The sequence below is a fragment of the Mustela nivalis genome (assembly GCF_964662115.1).
Source record: "Mustela nivalis genome assembly, chromosome: 1".
In the NCBI taxonomy this organism is placed as follows: Eukaryota; Metazoa; Chordata; class Mammalia; order Carnivora; family Mustelidae; genus Mustela; species Mustela nivalis.
The window spans coordinates 194,997,202-195,016,945 of NC_139020.1; the positions used below are offsets into that span (position 1 = coordinate 194,997,202).

The window sequence follows — 19,744 nt, forward strand, 5'->3', positions numbered from 1 at the left end:
AGAAACGGGCAGAGGGTGGGGACAGAGAGCTCACCCCTAGTGGGGCCAAATGGACGGGGTGTACCAGAGGATGGGGGAGGGTGAAGGCTGGGCTCCTCTGGGCCTCCACCCCTGACCACCAGCCCTCTGTGGAAACTAGGCTCACCTTCAGCGGGAGATAGACGGGGAAGAGCGGGTCATGGCCCTGCTCGATGGTCTGGGGGTTTTGGGGATCTGGATGCCTGGGCATGAGCATGTTGGAGTCGATGCCTTCATCAGCCAGTAACTGGTTGATGTCCAGACTCAGGTACAGCCGCTTCCTCCTGGCCGAGGGGGACGAGGGGATCTCATGTGAGGCGGCTTCACAGGTGCCAGCAAGGACCCACAGGGTGGGAGGGGAGGATAGGAGTGTGGCCCAGGGACACCTGCAGGCCCCCCACCCCCGCTGGAACTCATCAGGAAGTGGTGTCGTGAGTGGGGCTGGTGTCCTGGGCCCCACTTGCCCTCTGTCCTGCCTGGCAATTCCACTGTTTTGACTCAAAGGCCACCCTCCCCATTTCCACAGCAAGGAAGGCAGTGTGTTCCTATTAAGAACCCAAAGGGCAAGAAGGTTTGCACAGAGACCCGTTTTCATAACCTCTGCTATGAGGATGGTCACCTAGTTGCCTGCTGTCCCACGCCCCCTTGAGTTGGGTGAATGCCCCCTCCCAGAGGACCAGCCTGCACGCTGCCAACTCAGCCATACCTCTCGATCTCAATCTTGCGGGGACACTGGCCTGGCAGCACCAGGAAAGGCACCTGCACCTTGGGCTCATAGGCCTGTGGCGGGAAGTCAGTCTGAGTGAGCATCTGGGTGGTGGACCCAATATGCTGCTGCTCCAGGTAATCGTCAAAGCCCTCAGGAATCTCAAAGGTTCTGACTGCAGGCAGAGGCACAGACGGGAATGGCAGGGGTTCGGGCCAGGGCCCAATACTCCCCAAGGCGAAGTACTAAGGACCAGGCATGCATGCTTTGGGGCCAGGGAAGCTCAGAGCTTGTCTGTGGCTGGCAGTGGTGAGGAGAAGGGAGATTTGGCACCAAGCACCCAAGAGAGTGCAAACCTGGAGGACAAGGGCCTCTGGAAAGGCCTCCTGCTCTCCGTGTCCAGAGCCAGCATGTTCAGTCATCTCTTCCCCACACCCCTCATCCCCACACTGGTGGCCTTTGTGCAAGCCGGATGCTGAATCCAATGACCAATGGGGATTATAACTGGACAGGAAGGCAAAGTGGTAGCTCCTTGACGCCCCTACTCCAGAGGCCCCAGGCATAGCAATAGTCAATGCTATTCAACCCCCAGGAGCATTTCCAAAGTCAAGGCATTCTGGATATGGTATGAGCGGGTAGCGCCATCACGCTGGCCCTGTAGGACATTCAGAGCACAAAATGGCCACCCATACTTAGACAACCAGGCAGCTTGTGGGGAGAGACCCATCGGTAGGGTGACCATTCCAGTCTGCCTGGAACTTAGGGATTCCCAGGACTTGGGATGTTAAGAGTAAAGGAAAGTCCCGAGAAGTGGGGAAAGGGGGTATGGGAATATGCTCTGGGAGATGAGTCACCTTTCCCAGGAGCTGGGGAGGCTCACAGAAGCTCAGTGATGGCCCCCATCCAATCTCCTGGGAGGCCCTGGTGACCCCTGCCTTGGGCCTCACCACCTCTCCACAGACAAGAGGTAGTCACACTTCAGGACAGCCCACCTTGGGATTAGCCGCTGGGGCTCCATAGAAGACTCGAGAGGCTCAGCAGAGGCCATTGGTCCTCAGCTGAAGTCTGCTCTCCTCCCAAGTTGTCAGGTGCTCAGGGAACCTCACAGTACCAAAAAGGCATGGCTAATCATGTTTTTGAGCCTGTGGGTCCACGGCACCATTCCCCTCCCAGGATCATGGGCTTCTGGGGCCAGCCCTGAATCCCAGGGGCCAAGGAGGAAGCAGGGTGAAGACAACCAAGCCTGGCCTTCAGCTGTGCCCGTGAGTCCCAGACAGGCTTCTCAAGTCCTCCCCTTGGCCTTCCAGACACAGAGTGGACTTCTATGGCCTGGAAGTCACCATCCTGTGGCCTTCTGGGGGACTGCTTTTCCTCAGGAAGGTGGGGGTGCAGAGCCGCCGAGCAACCCCACTCCACCCTCCCATGGATGGTGGGAGCTACACACAGCCTTTAGATCTGTGCTCTGTAAGCATTTCTGAGCCCCAGTTGTCTGGGAGACTATAGAGCACAATAGCCCGGATCCTCAGCTCACTGCACAAATGCGCGTACACGTGCTGTTTCCTGGGCCACTTCTGGGGCTTCCTAGATCCCACAAGGCTTAGGGGCACCGAGAGGACTAATCTGGGAGATGCCAGCAAAAGAGTCAAGCCACTCCGAGAGCTGGGCCCTCTGGGCCTGATTGAAGAGGGTATCCCGTCTGCCAGCCAGGTGGGAGGGTCCCCAGCCAGTTCCTCTCTGCCACTCAGGGCCCCAACCAGCTTGCTGCCTCTCCTGTGGAGACAGCCCCACACCCCACAGTCCTGTCCCAGACCTTACAAGACTCAGTGCATAGCCTCGGAGGAAGGAGAGTCACCCTTTGCCCCTTCAGCAGAGATCTCCTGTGCTAGGTCCTGCTCTAGGTGCTGGGGTCCCTGCGAGGACCACTCAGACACAGCCATGGCCTCCTCCAAGCTCATGTTCCAGGGGAGGGAGAAAACAGAATTTACACAAGTAAACACCATAGTGTCTTCAGCCAGGCAGAGAACGGATGCTCTGGCCCTGAGCAGCCCAGCCACCATGGAGCCCTCGTCACAGCTAAGAGGAACACGTCCTAAAACCAAATCCCAGAAAGCTGTGCTTCACTGAGCACTAACCATTAGCTTGGTCCTCACAAAGCACCTTATGTCTTGTTACCCCCATTTTACAGCTGAGGAAACTGAGATCCCAAGCCAAGCAGAAATAATCTCTCTAAGACCAGAGGTCCTACTTCTAAATGTACCCACCCATCCACCCTGCCCCTCTGGGCACTGACCGTTTGGAGTAAACTGGTCAAGGTCGGCCTGTCGCAGGAGGTCTTGGCTCACGCAGGGACCACGGCACACGTCCTAAAACCAAATCCCAGAGCTCTGAGGGGGTGTAAGCATCCTGGGGAGAGGCAGGACCTGGGAGGGACCACAAGGCCAAATGTCTCCCCCAAACCCACTGGGAAACCCCCAGGGTCGCGGGGATGGGGCAGAACCAGTGAGTTCCCACGATTCCCCTTTCAGAGGCCACAGTGGACAATAAGCTGCAGCCACCTAGGACACCCCTGACCCCACCTGCTTCTGGTCCTGCACAGCTCCAGCCCCCTCCTTCCTCTGAGATCACCCCTGCTGTGTCCAGGGGCTGAGCCACAAGATGGAGGGACCACAATGCCAGCAGGTGTCTCTGTGCATGTCTCCTCCACCAAGGGCAAGTCTGGCACCCCCAGCATAGTGAGGATTGGTGGTTTCTTGCCCTATCTCTCTTGACCTGCCCTGGCTAGAACTTTCCTAAGGCTGTCCAGGACTCTGGGGCTCTTTGAACCTTTGAACTTTGAACTCTTTGAACTTTCCTAAGGCTGTCCAGGACTCTGGGGCTCTTTGAACCTTCCCCTAGTTATCCCCTCTCCAATGTCCCCCTCCCCCAAGCCTTAATCTGTCCCCTCACCTTCTTTCCTCCTCCTCTACACAGGCCATGGCCTCTGTCAGGGTCCTCAAGCCCCCTGCCAGCCACCCAGTAAACACATGGTATGCCACCTTGCCCAAGGAACCCCTCCCCAACCAGAGCTGGGGGAGGACTCCCCCACCAAAGCCATTGCCCCGTGACAGTACTGACATAGATGTCTCATCTTCACTGTCACCAGTGCTCAGCCCAGGGCCTGTCGCACAGGAGATACTTGGTAATGAACTGTTGAATGAGAGGACAAGTAGATGGAGGAACAGACGGATGGATGGTCAGGTGGATGGGCGGAGGGAAGGACAATTTACTAGACAGACACAGATGGCTAGATGGCCAGATGGACAAGTGAAGAAATGGACTGATGGAGAGAAGGAACAAAGGGAGGGAGGGGCGGAGGAAGGAAAGAAGGGAGGGGGGTGACTGGAACCCACAGGAGAGCTTTGACTGGGTAGGGGACAGCTCCACACTCACCCCAATTTGATCTAAGCTTCCAGGGCTGAGGATGTCCGAGTAGAACCCACGCTGCTTCATCAGGGGGTACTTCTTATCCGTGCCTGTCAGGGGCAACTTCCGGGGCTGCCCCAAGTCTGAGAGCGTGGGTGGGGACAGGGGCGAAGGCAGGGGATCGGGGTCAGCACTTGGAAGAGGCTTCTCTGACCCAAAATCGGGTCCCAGAAGAATCCTCCCCAGGTTATACTCTAGGTCTGCATGGGTCCTCTTCAGACCACACTCTTGGTCCATGGGAGTCCCATCGCACTCTGGGCCCTGAGGGGTCCTTCCTGGGCTCTGGCCTTCTCTGTGAGGCTGCTCCATGCTGCTTCTTGGGGCGCTCCTAGGAGAAGATACTGGCATTACTGGGATCTTGCCAGCTTCTGCTCAGCCCCCAGGGGCACCAGGACACAGGGATACCTTGTCTGCATCTTGCAACAAGCCACAGCCCTCCACGCAGGGCTTGGGGACAGAGACAGGGGTCTCCTAATCTGAACAGACACACAGTGCCAGGCGGGTCCCCCTGAGAGACAGCAGGGCCTTCCCTGGGTGCTGCATGTGAGAAATGTCTTAACAAACGCCTACGCTGACCCAAGCAGCGCCCTCTCCCCACTCCCCCCACCCCAAACCCGCACACTGGCACAAAGCAAACTTGTGGTACAGGCTGCCTTGTTGGCTGGGCATGTAATGCTCTGTCATCTCCATTTTAGCCACCAGGTGTGCCTGGCCGGCCTAGGCTTCCTGTTGGATCACTGCAGGGGAATCCTGCCTGGAGGGGTCTGAAAGGCAGGTTGGGCAGCCAGGACTGTCTGGATCAAAGCTACCCAGCAGTGCTAAAGCTGAGGGCAGCTGCTGAATCAATTTCTAAGAAGAGGGGAGCGGGGGAGCTGGCAAGGCCACAGTAGGGCCCATAAAAGGCAGATGGGACTCTGGCAGGAAGCCCCAAACTCTGAGCCCAAAGGCAGCCCAGCTTCTAGCCAGTCAGGCGTGGCCTACCAGAACTCAGCTCCCTGAATCCACTCCCTGGTGGCCAGCCACCTCCCAGGGCCAGCGCCAAAAACATTGTTGAGGCTGGCCTATCCTGCTGACAGTCACCAGCCCTTCCCAGAGTACCTTAAAGGACAGAGGATCTGCTGAGGCTCAGCCCCATCGTGGCTGCAAACACACAGAGGACTGCTCATTTTTGAACGAAATCACTGAACAGAGCAGCTCTTGGAGAGGCTGGGGACCCCACGCCACAGGAGGGCTTCCCACTCTCTGGTTTCCCCAGCTTTCAAATGTGTTTCAATATATTTGGCTGCCGAGCTGGTGTGTCATTGGGCTCCGCCAAGATAACAGATGGAGAAATGTCCAGGAAAGCATAATGTTGCTGGAGGCAAAGGGAGTCTGTGATGGGGAGTGTGGGGGGTAGCAGCTCTTGCTCCTATGAGCCCTCTCCCTCTGAGCGGATTGGCAGTGGGGACCCCATTCAGGCACATCCCAAGAAGGAAGGCATGAGAGGGAGTTGCAAACCCAGAATCCTGCTTCCCCTCCATCCCTCGGCCCTTTACAAAGATCCAAGGCTCCCTTCCCATTCCACCCCAGCTCTGAGCACCTGTACGCTGCTGGTGTGCATGGGACCTGCTGACAGATAGACAGACAGACACACCTCTATCTCCTGTCAGCCCCACAGGTGATGGTGGTGTCTGTGCGGGAATGAGCAGGGCTGGCGAGAGTGTGAGGACACCGTTGCCAGCAAGCCTCTGCAGATCACTCTGGGCACTCTCCCCTGTTTGTGTGGGGAAAGTGACCAGTAAGATGGTGGGGGTGACCCCAGCAGGCACAGTGTCTGTGACGGGGAGTGCTATTAGAGGCTTAGATGTGGTTCCTGCAACATCTCATTCAAACCTCTGAGGTGAGAACTGAGACCACCCTCATTTCCCAGAGCTGGGGAAAATGACGCTCAGAGAGGTTAAGGGACCTGCGCAAGTTCAGACAGCCAGCAAGAGGGGCAGTTGGAATTTAAACCCAAGGTATTCTTTCTCCCCAGTCAGATCACCTGGGAGTCCTAAAAGCTTGGCTAGCAGAAGCTTTGGGGGTGGATTCACTGTCATTCAACCCCATGTGACCCAACCACCCGCCAGGCACTGGCTGGCTGGACACAAATAAACAAGGGCTTTGGATCCTCACAACAAATATTACTGTCATCTCTAATCCATAAACAAGGAAACTAAGGTCCAGAGAGGACAAGGACCTTGCAAAGGACACACAGCCAGGAAATGGCAGAACCAGAATGGAAATGGAGGTCTTCACTTCTAGCTGACCCAAAGGTCCATGTCCCTAAGCGCCACAACCGTGGTTCTCAAACTGTGCACAGAGGAGCCCTGAGGTTCTGCAAAGTGAGTGCTTATAGGGAGGGGAGCCTAAGCAGAAGGGCTTCAGAGCCATCCACCCCCTGATTCAATGAAGACCCTGCATCTGTTTCACACACCAGGTTCTAGGTAAGGTGTCATATAAAAAGGGGGATGTGTGGCTTAAAGGATTTTTGAAGTCCCTTTCCTTGGTGGTGTTAGCTGGCAAACAATATTATGGACAGTAATAACCACAAAGGCTTGGAGTTCTCCCCACCTTTTTAGAGTACTCACCTAAGGTGAGCCCCTCTGTGCTTCCCCAGCTGTCATAGGCTCCTCCCTCCAGTGAACATCTCCCTGTATTCTATGTGCACACCTGTCTGCCCTGCCAGGTGATCATGAGAGCTGCAAATGCAGGAATTTTCAAGTAACGTTGATCTCTGAAACCTCACGACCTACCGCGGGACTGGACAGGGGCCTGGCTCTCCGTAGGTGCCAAGAAAGTGCTGACTAAATGATTCCATGACTAAATGGAGTCAAGCAAGAAAATCAGTTAATGTCTATAACCACTCCGAGACAGGTGCCGCAGTACTCTGCGGATTTGCCGGTGGGGATAGGGAGGACTAAGAACGGACACAGGTGACGTTAGGTAAGGGACTGAAGGGTTGGTGGAGGTGGGCTCCTTCCCTACAGGTGCCTTCCGCAGGGCGGGGAGCGGGACGGGGGAGAGGCCACAGGCTCGCCATGCGGGGGGAGGGGCAAAACACCGGCCTAGTAAGTACAGGACTTTTCTGCAGGGTTGTTTAAAAGCGCGCCTCACTCCTTTCCCACGGGCCAAGGCTGGGGAAACGGGGTGCGTAGACTCGTATGTAGGAACGTGGATCTTGGGCCGGGAGGGCGTCCTCCTCCCGGTTCACTCGCCCTCTGCGCCTAGTCGAGGTGCCCCTGCCCCTTTTCGCCCTGCGGACCCTCAGCGCCACCGACTTACCGGCTCCAACGAGCGGAGTGAGGTCAGGCGGCCCGTCTCTAGGGAGGGACGCGGGGCCTGTTGCTAGGGGGCGGGGCCATCATCGCGGCGGGCGGTACTTCCGCCCGCGAACGCTCCGGGGGTCTGCTCGGGCCCCAGCTCCCGACGCTCCTCCCGCCCGGCGCTCGCCGCGCCGCTTCCCTCACCCGGAGAGTGGGTTGGGGACAGGGACTGTCCCCTAGGCGGTCAAACCCGGGCTCCGTTACCCATCTCCCCTCCCGCACTCTCCTAGAGTAAGAGACAAAACAGCCCGTACGCAGTGTGAGGACTTTGATTGCATCCCAGTAAAAATAAAATAAAAATTAAAGTTATGTAAATAATTGGGGGGTAATAATTGAGGAAGTTCGTATCTAAGCCACAGCTGTGAGCCAGATGGTTAGGTCGCTGCGGAAAGGGTCGCTTCTGTTCTGTGGCGGCTCAGCTTACACACACACACACAAACACACACACCCCTGGCTACAACTCCTCAACTCCTCAGGGTGGGCAGTGGGTGCTCCTGCACCCCCCTCCCCCATCTCTGGCCTCAGGTGCCCATCTGCTCCAAAGACCTGGCATGGGTTCAGGCTTTGATCCTCCTGTCTGTCCTAAATATTGAATTTCTGCTAGTTTTCTTCGATGTGAAAAAATAGTATTGTGGTTGTATAGGAGACAGTCCTTAACATGTGGGCCGAAGAATTTCAGGACAAATGTCAGGACGTCCGATGCTGTGACTTCCTTTCAAATGGTTCAGCTAAATTTATATCAAGATAAGTATAGAGAGGAGATGAAACAAAAGCAGTCCAATACTAACAATTGAGAAATGTGAAAGTTTACAGATATCCGGTGTATTAGTCTTAACGTTTTTTTTTTTTTTTCCTATAAGGGTAAGAGGTGGGTTACAAACCAAAAGAAAATTGAAAAACGATACCTCAACCTGAGAACCCTTACCCAGGGAGCCTTCTCAGAGTTGGCCTCATTTTGTAGATGGGGAAACTGAGGCTTGGTAAGGCAGGTTGGTGTTGGGGGAGGTGGTAGGACCTGAGGTTCCTTAGACAAATGTCCAACTTTACTTGACGTTTTAGCAATGCTGGCTTAGTGCCCAGTTGGAGCTGAGCACTAAGCATTCAGATTTGAACTGGATTCTGCTTTACAGTGTGTTTGTTGAATGGGCGATCCAGAGAGGCCCGGCCATGAGGAGCACAGAGGCAGAGTGTAAGCTGTGGCTGGAGACAGTAACTTGGCCTTTGCACAGGCTTTGCTTCCTCCGCCCAGAACACCTCTCTCCACCAGCTCCTGCTTCTGGCCAACTCCTATTCATCCTTCAAGACCCAATGCTGGTACAACTTTCCCGAAGCCCAAACTGTGGTGTTATTTGCTTTTCTTGTTGGCATTCACATGGTAGGTGCTCAGTGACCATTGCGGAAGGAAAGAAGGGGTAAGAGGGAGATTGGGGGCAAAGGTGGCCATAGCTCTTTGAGGAGACAAAGACCCTCAAAGCCCTGTTTCGGGCCAGCCTGGCTCCTTTGTGGGTCTGGGGATAGGCCGTGTACCCTATTCAGCCTATAGAGAGGCACCTGCTTCTCGGCTTTTTCCTGGCACTCCCTACACTGGGTACAGCTGTCCAAAAAGCTGCAGTACCCATCCGGGTTGCCAGGGCAACATCAGCCCATGGTGGGACGTCAGGAATGACAGGGGCAGAGCGCTAATCCTGGAAAGTTGCCAAGCAACGCAGTGGGTTGATGACATCACAGGGGCCATGGCTGCCAGACAGATGGATAGGCCACTGCAGGATAGGTCCACTCTCAAAAGGCCCAGCCCACAGATCCCCTCACCCCCACCATGAGATGGTCACTGTTATGTCCCTGGGGTGTGCAGGCCAGGGGTTGTTTCATCACCCAGCAATCCTGCCTGCTCCACTTTGCCCTCTACAGGTGTGGGCGGTGGGCGTGACTGCCTGCCTTCCTCCCTGGCAGGACATTGGGGTCAGTCCCTGCCCTCATGGGTCTCAGATGTCCACCCTCTAATGTCCCCATCTTCTCCAATGGTTGGACACAGGTTCAGGCTTTGCTCTTCCTGCCCTGCCCTAAAGGCTGCCACACCTACCTGTTCCCTGTGGGAGGAACAAGGGGCTGAGCCATGACTCCACCCTGGGCCCCTGCCCCTCCTGCGGTGGGAAGGCAGTCCTCTGCCGTGTATAGGCTGGAAGGGAAGCCAGCCTTGCTCTGGTTGAAATAGATAAGACCGGGTTCCTTCAAGAGCTTGTGAGTGAGTAGGGGTTCTCTACCCTATCTCTGGTGGGCTGGAAGCTTCGGGCTTGGCCGGGCAGGCTGTGCAGGGCTCCCAGGCCCATGCCTTTCGGGGCAGAATTCTGAGGGCATGGCAGGCCCGGACCGCCCCTCCCCTGTGCCTTTCTGCTGCCTGAGCCGAGGCTGGGAGCGATGCTTCACTGGCTGTAGAGATGAAAGCCCCATGTGAATAGGAGATAGAATGAGCCCTTCACGTGGCCGGCCGGCTGGAACAGAGGGCGACAGGCATCCAGACAGGATGACTAAAGCTATCGCTCCCCACCTGCCCCCAGGCAGCCTCTTGGGCCTCCCAGGATCTCCCTCTGATTTTCTAGGCCAGGGGCCCTGAGCTGCTCCTGAGAGAAACTGAGTCACAGGCATGGGGGCTGTCAGAGGACTGGTTGAGGTCTGGGGCCCACCCTCTCCCTAGGCCTCCTCTGATCTTCCCCCTCTCTTCTATTGGTCAGCAGGTCTCAGCCGCTCCAACCAGCATTTTCTTTGATGAATAAAAATGGAGACAAATTAATTCTCCTTTGATCCATGAGGTCAGCTTGGCAGACAAGACCTTAAAAGCCCAGATCTCAGGGAGGGGTAGAAGTTCCTGGGGGACTGGAAGCTTGAAGACCCCGTGAAGGCTCAGTCCTCATCCTGGCCCCCAGCCCAAAGCCATTCCCACCTGAACTCACATGGAGCTTCCCAGCTGGATTCTCCTCCCTCTTTCAGTTTTTCTACAACTTCCCACCCCATCTCAGGCTACACTTCCTCAGGAAGTCCTCCTTGATTGCCTCAGCCCACAGAACACACTTATACTCTCCTCAGGGGCCCCAGAGGACCATGGCCAGTACCACCTGGCAGGTGACCAGATGCTGGTCCACTGCTGGGTCACCCAACTGGAGGGCGGGCTTGAACAGCGGGGATAGTGGGGTGCTGTGGTGCTGCTTTTCCCCACAGCCCTGCCAGTCCATCAGTCCTGAATTCTTAGGGGTTGACTAGGATTCAGAGCACCCCGTCTTCATACCCTTTCCCCAGCCTACCCCCCTCCGACCTGCAATTCCAGACCATGCTTCAGAATAAGGTCTAGAATGCTGAGCCCTGGCTCTCTAGGAGCAGGAGCCAGGAGGGGGTCCAAGTGATTGGCCTCCAGACAGTGAGATCTTCCACAAGAATTTCCATGGGACACCAAGGAGCTACACAGGCAGCTGTCTGTCATAATTAGGCTCTGAGTGCTTCTGATTTCCCCTTGGCCCCAAGGAACTCAATGAACACCGACTGAATGATCTTTCCGCAGACTGGGACTAGCCTCATTATCTAGCCTCCACAACCCACCAAGTGCCCGCACCACCCCACTCCTCCAGGGAACCTGAGTTCACTGAGTCTGGAAACCAGCCTGCCATTCTGACCTACCCCTAGAAAGTTCTTTGAACAGGGAAGGAGGTCAGGATTCTGCTGCCAACTCAGTGGCAAGTCTCTTCCCTTGCTAGGTCTCAGTTTTTCCATCTGCACAGTGGGGTACACAAAACATGCCGAGGTCTGCCCTGGGGCCTCCTGTACAGAATGGCCTGAGGAACACCAGGACAGTTGCTGTGCCCCCAAATGCCTCCATTCCTGGCAAAAGCTTTGCCCCTGCCACACATCTGAGACGGAGTATGTAAGAAACTCCAGACAGGTCAGGAAGCCTGGTTTGTTGCAGAGAGGAAATTCCTCATTGTCAGAGAGGTGGGCGCTGCCATCAGTGGCCGGCCTGTGCCCACTCGGGAAGGGTGGGGGAGGGGGGCATTCAGACAGCCAGGGCAGCAGCTGGAGCTGATCGCCTCCTTAGCAATCTACTCCCACCCTCCAGGTGGGCAAACTGAGGGGGCAAGAAGGGAAGGGCCTTGCCCAAGTACAAGCGGAACCTGGGGCTGTCACATAGGATATAGGGAGTCACTAGAATGTGGGCCACAAGACAAAAACCAGTTGCCATGGGGATCCCCAATCATTTCCGGGAGCAGGGGGGCGCTGGCCGGCCTCCTACTTCTCCTGCCCCATCGTCCCCCCCATTCCACCACCTGCTGGTAGGATGCCAGAGAACCAGACAATACAGTTCCTTGGATCTCAGTTTCCCCACCTGAAGTGGAACACCAGAGACCCCGCAGGCCATCCCCTGGGAGTGTGCACTCTTCCTGTTGTGTGTATTGTATGTGTGTGGGAAGTGAATTCCATAATAATCCTGATCAGTCATTCAAGAACCTGGCTCAGATGGGTTCCCTGCCTAGGTCCCCTCGACCCTGAGGGTCCCCTGGAAAATGTCATCTCCCCCTCCAAGCTGTGATCCCTAAGTATGCAGGACAGCATTCAGGTCTCCAAGCGTTCTAACAGAGGTGGGCGGGCCTGAGAGTATTGTGGAAGACAACCCCTTCCCTCTGCTCTTCCCAACCTCGCTGTCTAACCTGACCTGCTCTGGCGACATCCAGGCCTCAGAGCTCCTTCCAAGCAGAGAGAAACTTACTCGTGGAGGTCGTGAGGGCAGAAATGACTGCTCCCATTTTATAGGTGAGGAGACTGAGGTCCCCTAAGGAGCCCTTGAGATGAGCACACCCACCACTGGGCAGGCAGAGCTGGCTTGGCAGTTGGACCCTCCGTCCTTCCCCAGGGCCCTCCCTGTGACCCCTCCTGGTCCCACCGCCCCTCTTGGCTAGCCCTCAGAGCAGGCAGCTGGGCCTGGGGATGGGCAGGGAGTACCTTGGGAAGAACACCAGGGCTGGGGAGCAGGTGTGGGGGAGGGCAGCAGGTGCAGGATAATGGGGCCACCAGGGGAGGCACAGGGAGCAGGTGCTGCCATGGAGGGGGTGAGCTTCCCATTGTGTGCCCGGTTCTGGTGGGTATGGAACAGGAGGGGGAACCCCTGAGAGCCCCTGGGCCATCCTGGCTTATGCTCAGAGGTCATCCAGATGCCTGGGCCCAGGCACATAGCCAAGCCCCTCCCCTGGGTCCCAGCAACCCTCCAGGTTGCCATGACAACCAGCACTTTCATCCCTGTCCCTTTGTCTGGTCACGGTCCAGCTTTTGTGACCAGTCATAATTAGCAGGGAGGGGGATACCCTCAGCAGGGGTGGAGCTGTGAACCCAAGACAGACCAGGGGCTGCCAAAGGGCAGGTTACAGAACACTGGAGATCAGAAAGCCTGGGCTTTTCTGGCCACCAACCCTGCAGCCACCTCTCCTGGCCGCGGACCACACCCTCAGAGCTGGGTCGACAAGCCTGGGGGTGACCCAGGCCCCAGGTGCTCCTGTCCCCTCTCTGCACCTCACTTTCCCATGCATGCATGGAGCTACAGGCCACCTGTCTCCCCTGGTGCACCATGGTGGGGGTGGTGAAAAGAGTACAGGCCAAACCTGAGTTGGTTTAACTCTCCTGTACAACTGGGGAAACTGAGGCAGAGAGTAAAGCTCGGCCTTGGCCTGGATCAGGCCACAGTTACCAAGACCACCTGGGGGACCCAGCACCTCAAGGCGGGCCCCCAAATCAAACAGAACTGAGCCTCAGGAGGTGAGGTGGTCCCTCCACTGACGTACCGCAGAGGAAGGAGCCTGGCCACCAGGATCTAGGGGGGCGGGGGAGCCATCTGTGCCAGCCCAGGTCCCACCTGCTATGTGACTTTGGGCAAGTCCCTTCTTCTCTTGGAGCCCCAGTGTGTAAAAACCAGGTGAGTCTATAGTAACAGCAAGCCCTCCCTCCTGCAGCGGGAGAAGGAGTAAGTCCTCTTCTGCACGAAGCCAGCTCCTTGCCCAGCCCCACAAATAGCCCACATCTTCTGCTCCCCTGACCTTACCCCTGGCACCAAGGACTTGGCCTCCCTGCATCCACCTTTCCTCACTGCTCTGGGCCTCTGCACTGTCGGTTCCTCCTCAGTGGTGCTCTTTTCCCTCAGACAAGAAACAGAGGTCTCAGGCCCCTGGGAGTTGGTGAGCACGACCATTACAGTCTTATATGGAAAGGAGGTGATGTGCCCCAGAGACACCTACTGGCAGACACCTCCCTCCAGGTGGGGCTGCGCCCCTCCTTCTCAGCCAGGGCTAGTCCCCCTGAAAGAGAGACCTGAGAAGAAGGGAGCCAGAAGGAGGGGCCAAGGCGGCTCCTACTGCTGGAGGGAATACTGAGCAAAGAACCCATCCGAACCACCAGCCATCTCGGGAAAATATTACTTCTTTGCCGTGAACGTCTTCCTCTGGGACTAGCTCTGTGTCTGGGCTGGGTGTGTGAGGGACACAGCAGAGCCTGCCGCCTGAGGCTGGCAGGGGACTTCTGAGGCCAAGGCCATGCCAGGCGCCCCACACATCCTGTCATTATTCCTCATACCAGCTCTAGAAGGTGGTGACTGACATTGTTTCCCCTTTTATAGGCTGAGATACTAAAGCTCAGAGATACTAAAGCTCAGAGAGGTTAAGCTGTCTTGGGAGAGAGGATCAGCAGACCTACCAGAGGTGTGGGGAAAGGGTCAGAGACAGAGCTGAGGCCACTGTTAGCTAGAAAACACTGCAAGGCTCAGGGTATTAGCTCAGGATAAAACTTTTTTTTTTTTTTTAGGGACGCCTGGGTGGCTCAGTTGGTTAAGCAGCTGCCTTCGGCTCAGGTCATGATCCCGGCGTCCTGGGATCGAGTCCCACATCGGGCTCCTTGCTCAGCAGGGAGCCTGCTTCTCCCTCTGCCTCTGCCTGCCATTCTGTCTGCCTGTGCTCGCTCTCTCCCCCTCTCTCTCTGATAAATAAATAAAATCTTAAAAAAAAAAAAAAAAAAAAGATCTGCCTTTGGCTCAGGTCATGATCCCAAGGTCTTGGGATTGAGTTCCACATGGGGTCCCTTGCTCATCAGGGAGCCTGCTTCTCCCTCTGCCTGCTGCTCCCATTGCTCGTGTTCACACACTCTCTCTCTGACAAAAAAAAATAAATAAAATCTTAAAAAAAATAACACCCAACATTTTTTTAAGCAGGCTCCACACCCAGCGTAGAGGCAAACTTTAGGGCTTGAACTCATAACCCTGAGATCAAGACCTGCATGGGGATAAAGAGTCAGACACTTCACTGACTGAGCCACTCAGGCGCCCCACGAAAGCACTTCTTACAATGCCCGGAGCCAAGGGACTGGGTTTCCGGGTGGCAGGGAGCTCCCCCGTCATGAGAGCAGGCAGGAAGAAGCCGGATGGGGTACCTGTTCCTGGGCATCAGAATGGAAATGGGGTACCGGCTCAGAGCATGTCAGACACTAGGGGGTCAATCCCAGCCCTACCCCAGCCCTGGAGGGAGCGGAGAAGGCAGGACACCAAGATAGGGATTAAAGACAGAGGGGGACACCCTGTCCAGAATTAGCCCCCTTGTCCCAACCCCAAGGTTGGCTTCCACTGTGTTAGAAATCTCAGAGGACCAGGGACAGGGCACAGATGGGGACACAAGGCCAGGAGTCAATGCCTACAATTTTGCATCCTAGATACTTTACTTGCCTCACTCTAGTCCCGCCCCCGTGGGGGTCTCAGAACCCAGCCCTACTCCCAAAGCCTCTCTCCTGGAGGCTGTGGGCTCTTCCTTCCCCACCCCCTTTCAGCCAACCAGTGCACCAAGTTCACCCTCCCACTGCCCCTAAGCATCCCTCCAGTCCAGCCACTCTTCCCCAGCCTTAGACCCCTCCGTGCCCCCCCACTGGCCCCTTCCCTGATTGGCCCCTCATTCTCCACATACCCTCTGACCAGGAGGCCTTTAGTTTTGGGCACTGAAACTGACGCCCTCCTCACCTGGGTCATAGTCACCGCAGTGCCCACAGCGTTCCTCGAAGGCCTGACAACTCTGTGTGGCCCAGGCCATTAGTAGGTCTCCCTCCTCAGAGAGACCAAAGGTGTCATGGGGCAGGGTCCAACCTGCCTCAGCCAGCCTTGCGTCCCCAGCCCTGGCCCTGCAGCCTGGCATGGATGGGAGGCCTAGTGAGCTGCAGCCAAATGGACAGAGTGAATGGGATGGGACCACAGCTGCAGGGCCATCCTGGAACTGGGGCAGGAAGTAGGTTTGGGGAGACATCTGGGTGGGAGACTAAAGGGGCCAGCAGGTCCCCTGCAGAGGCCCCAGACTTGAGTGGCCGCACTCCTGCCCTGAACCACAGAGAGGGCATCTTAGAGCCACACACCTGCAGAATGGAACCCGAGTGGGGATTTGGGCCAGAAGGAGAGGGTGACTTAGGTGGATTCCTACAGGTCCTACCAGCTGCCTTCCCAGGAGGCACACATTCCCCTTGGGCAAAGCCATTTGAGGGTCTTCTTGGGGACTGTCACAGGGAGTGAGGGAATGCAAAGGACCAGCCACAGCGGGCCCACCCTATTTGTTGAGCAGGGAGGATGCCTGCTGGTGACTTGGTGCATCCCTCCCCCAGGACCCCAGTCCCAAGGCACCCCTGCAGAGAGGAGAACTAGCAAGGGTGGGAGTCCAGGTTTCCCAGGGCCTGGCTGACCTTGACCCTGGGCCCACTGCTCTCTGTGGGTGGTCCAGGCTTGCTGGAGTTCCCACCCCTCACAGCCCCGCAGCAGCCTCCCCAACTCCCTGGCGGGCTTCCAGGCCTCAGAGGAAGCCACCACCTCTGCCGCCACCATTACCGCCCGCCACCACGGCTGCTTCTTCGAAAATGCAATTACAGCAAACAGCCGCCGCCTCACTTGAGCCTCGCCATCCACACCTGGAACTAATTAACTTAATTAGGCCTTAATGAGCTACACTGGTCGGAAGGCCTATTTTTACTTAATTATTCCCTAATGTGCTTGGCATGGAGGAGCAAGGGACCTGGAGGATGGCTTTGGCGGCGGCAGCTGCCTCCTTGCCCCGCAGAGGGGATACCCAGGAGTGATGCCCGCCTGCCACGAGTGAGCCCCACGGAACTGGGAGTTTGGGCATGGGAATGAGGCAGGGACCATGGGCCACACCTGTGGGGACAGAGCCCCTCCCCCCGCCCCATCATTTTGCCTGTCCTGCCTCAGCTGAAGCTGAAGGGAATTACTCCTCCAGCTGCCTCCAATCGGGAGGCCGCTGCCCAGAGAGGTCAGGGGCTTACCTGAGGACACACAGCTAACTCATGATGTTAGAGGGGGAAGTAGTCCCCGACACTCTGAAGGAACATTTTAAGCCACGAAGGGGTCCTGTGAAGGTGGGCACAAGGCCTGGTTACCTGGACAGCTGGCCTTCAGGGTTTCCATGGTAACACCTTCCAGCCCATTTGGAAAGCCAAATTTGTGGAATCAGCTTATTTCTCCAGCTTTGGGATGGGGGGAGGTGGTCTTGGCTCACCCGCTTGACGTGGGAGAGGCGTTGAGAGGAGGGTCCTTCCCAACTGGCCCATGCTTTGGCCCTTCTGGAGACCTCCAGATGATTGGCTCATTTGAATCTCTGTGTTCCTAGAGCTGACCAGGGACCTTGGGTCTTGTGTCTCCGCTAAGTATGATGAGCTCCCTCTCTCTCTCCAGCAGCACTGTCTCTGGAACTTCAGGCTTAAGCCTGACAACTGTTTCCTTGGTGCCTCCAGCCCTCAGTCTCCCTGTCACCAGCCCGTTCTTCCTAGCATCCCCCTCTCCTGAAAATGGCCACACGGTTGGCTCATGTGCCCAAGACAGGAACTAAATTGCTACCCTGACAACTCTCCCTCACAACCTACAGCCAACAGTCAGGAAGGGTCCTGTTGGTCTGGTTTCCAAACAAAATCCCAGATGCAATCTTCCTATCCCCTGCCAGCAAGCATCCTAGTCCTGGCTGCCATCCTCTCCCAGGTCTGCCCCGGTCTCCCAGCCTCCAAACCACTGCCACAGTGATTTTTTTTTTTTTAATCACTCCTAGGGAGGGGAATCACTCACAAGTTTAAAACACTTCAATGACTCCCTGTCCACACAGAATAAAATCTACAGGCCCCACCCTGACCCATAGAGGCCTGCCTGCCTCCCAGGTCTCATCCACCTCCTTCTCTTTTCCTTGCCCCAGTCATGTGAGTTGTCCTTTAGTACCTCAGGGCCTTTGCACCTGCGGCTCCTTCTGCCTGGAATGCTCTTCCATGGCAGCTCTTGGAGGTCCCAGAGCCTCAGTTTCCCTATTGGCACAACATCGGCACTGCCTCCCATCTCCTCTTACTTCCCTGCTCCCAGGACCTAGGAAAGCTGTGGATGGTCTTGGGAAGGTATGGCCCTGCATCCCATGCCTTATGGAGGGGAGGGGAGGCAGGGGTCTCTGGACACATCCCCTCCCATGATTCCCTGCCCCTTTCCAGGAAAAGGAGCCTCCGGGCAGGAGAACTCCCTGAGGCTGAGGGTGATCTGCTTGAGCTCCAGAAGTCGCCAGCCATGTTGGGCTGCCTCTTAGGGTCAGCACTGCCATGTCTGGCTTTACCATCTCCCTTGCTCTGAGGCTCAGTTTCCCTCCTAGTCCCATGAAGATAACAGTAGGCCTTGTAGTCCGTGGCCACACAGGGCCGCCATGAGCAGCCACCGAGCCAGTGGATATGAGATGGTGGCTCTCGTGAGCAGCAAAGCCTTGAAGACAAGACAGATTCAGCTAACGGTGGCATCTCAGGCAGATAGCTTGGGGGAGGAGGGGCTTGGAATGCTCAGACCCCCAATCTCAGTCACCCCTGCCCTGCCCTGGGGTTGCGGGGCTGGCAGAGTACATAAGGGATGGGAGAGGCGGGGTCAGGGACTCCTCCAGCCCTGGAAACTGCCTTTCTGCCCCCGCTGACTCTCCCATCCTGTGCTGTCCGAGGCTGCCTGTCGTTGTCACCCCCGCTCCCCCTCAACACACACACACACACACACACATGGTGTCTGCTGCCTGCCTCCCTCCCAAGTACAGGCAGCTGCTCCCGGCCTCCATGCTGGAACCCGAATTGAATGAGCTTTTCCACAATGTCGCCTCCCGCTGACGGCTCCTAATTGCATGTTGAAGCCATGCGATGGAGCCCAACTTACACTAATTATGTCATTACCCTAATTAAGTAAATACTGTATGTGTTAATTGGCAGAAATCGCTTTGGGGGATGGGCAGGGGGGAGGAGGCCTTTGTACCCTGGGTTCTCATACTGGAGGGGTGGGGGGTAACTGCTGCAAGGGTTACATTCCTCCCTCAGTTCTGCAGGTCCTGCAATCACCCAAGTGGGCTTTGGAGAGGACCCTCAGCCTCCACCCTGCATAGGCTCCCCATCCTGCTCCACGGAGAAGAAGCACAAGGTGCTGAATAGGTGGTCGGAGCCCCAAGCTGGAGGCCTGCCTTTGCCCGACAGGCTGGTGGTCTTGAACAAGCCTTTTTCCTTGCCTGACATCCTCCCAGCACCTCAGCCACCCCAGAGCCTGTGGACTCTCAGTCAATGGGCACAGGGGCATCAGAGAGACTCAGTGTCCTGGCAGGACTGAGCAAGCCGCTGCCATCCGTCTATGGGACCTCAGTTGGGTGGCTGACCTGGGGCAGCAGGAGGGAGAAAGGTTGATGGCAGAGCAAAGCCGTAGGCCGATCTAGCACCAGTGTGAATCAGCAAAGGAACAAACAGGGCTGGCATTCCCCCAGATGCCGTGTGAGGTGGAAAGATCGGAGGAAGTCTGGAGGGCTTCCTGGAGGAAGAGGACTTCATCTATAAAGGAGAGGAAATCTGGGCTTCAGAGCTCAGATGACCTTTCACTGTGTGATTTTGTTCCCCAAATGTTTATTAGTATGACTCATTTGATACAAGAGGTTTTAGGATTTTTCTCTTTTGTTTTTTGTTTGTTTATTTGTTTGTTTGTTTAAGTAAGCTCTGCACTCAATGTTGGGCTAGAACTCATGACCCCAGGACCAAGAGTCCCATGCTCTACCAACTAAACCAGCCAGGCACCCCTCATGGTGTGATTTTTTTACATGCCACACTTAACTATAACCTTTGGATGGGGGTGAGGAGGGATAAGAGAGAAGTCATCTGAAGGAGAGCCTCC

General features: G+C 56.3%; 1 protein-coding gene across 4 annotated transcripts in view; it reads right to left on the reverse strand.

The window, feature by feature from the left end:
- DNAH1 (dynein axonemal heavy chain 1) overlaps positions 1–7,641 on the reverse strand; it is a 75,435-nt gene extending 67,794 nt beyond the window's left edge. For 2 of the 4 annotated variants that reach the window (XM_082701616.1, XM_082701615.1), the window contains exons 1-5: positions 7,490–7,634; positions 4,154–4,514; positions 3,015–3,087; positions 725–899; positions 146–302 (exon numbers count right to left, since the gene is read on the reverse strand). In XM_082701616.1, the coding sequence (XP_082557742.1) occupies positions 146–302; positions 725–899; positions 3,015–3,087; positions 4,154–4,495 (747 nt within the window). In that variant the 5' untranslated portion in view covers positions 4,496–4,514; positions 7,490–7,634. Of the gene's footprint in view, positions 1–145; positions 303–724; positions 900–3,014; positions 3,088–4,153; positions 4,515–7,489 lie in introns of all 4 variants that reach the window. The other 2 variants (XM_082701614.1, XM_082701618.1) reach the window with 2 other exon arrangements.
- Between the last annotated feature and the right edge of the window lie 12,103 nt (positions 7,642–19,744).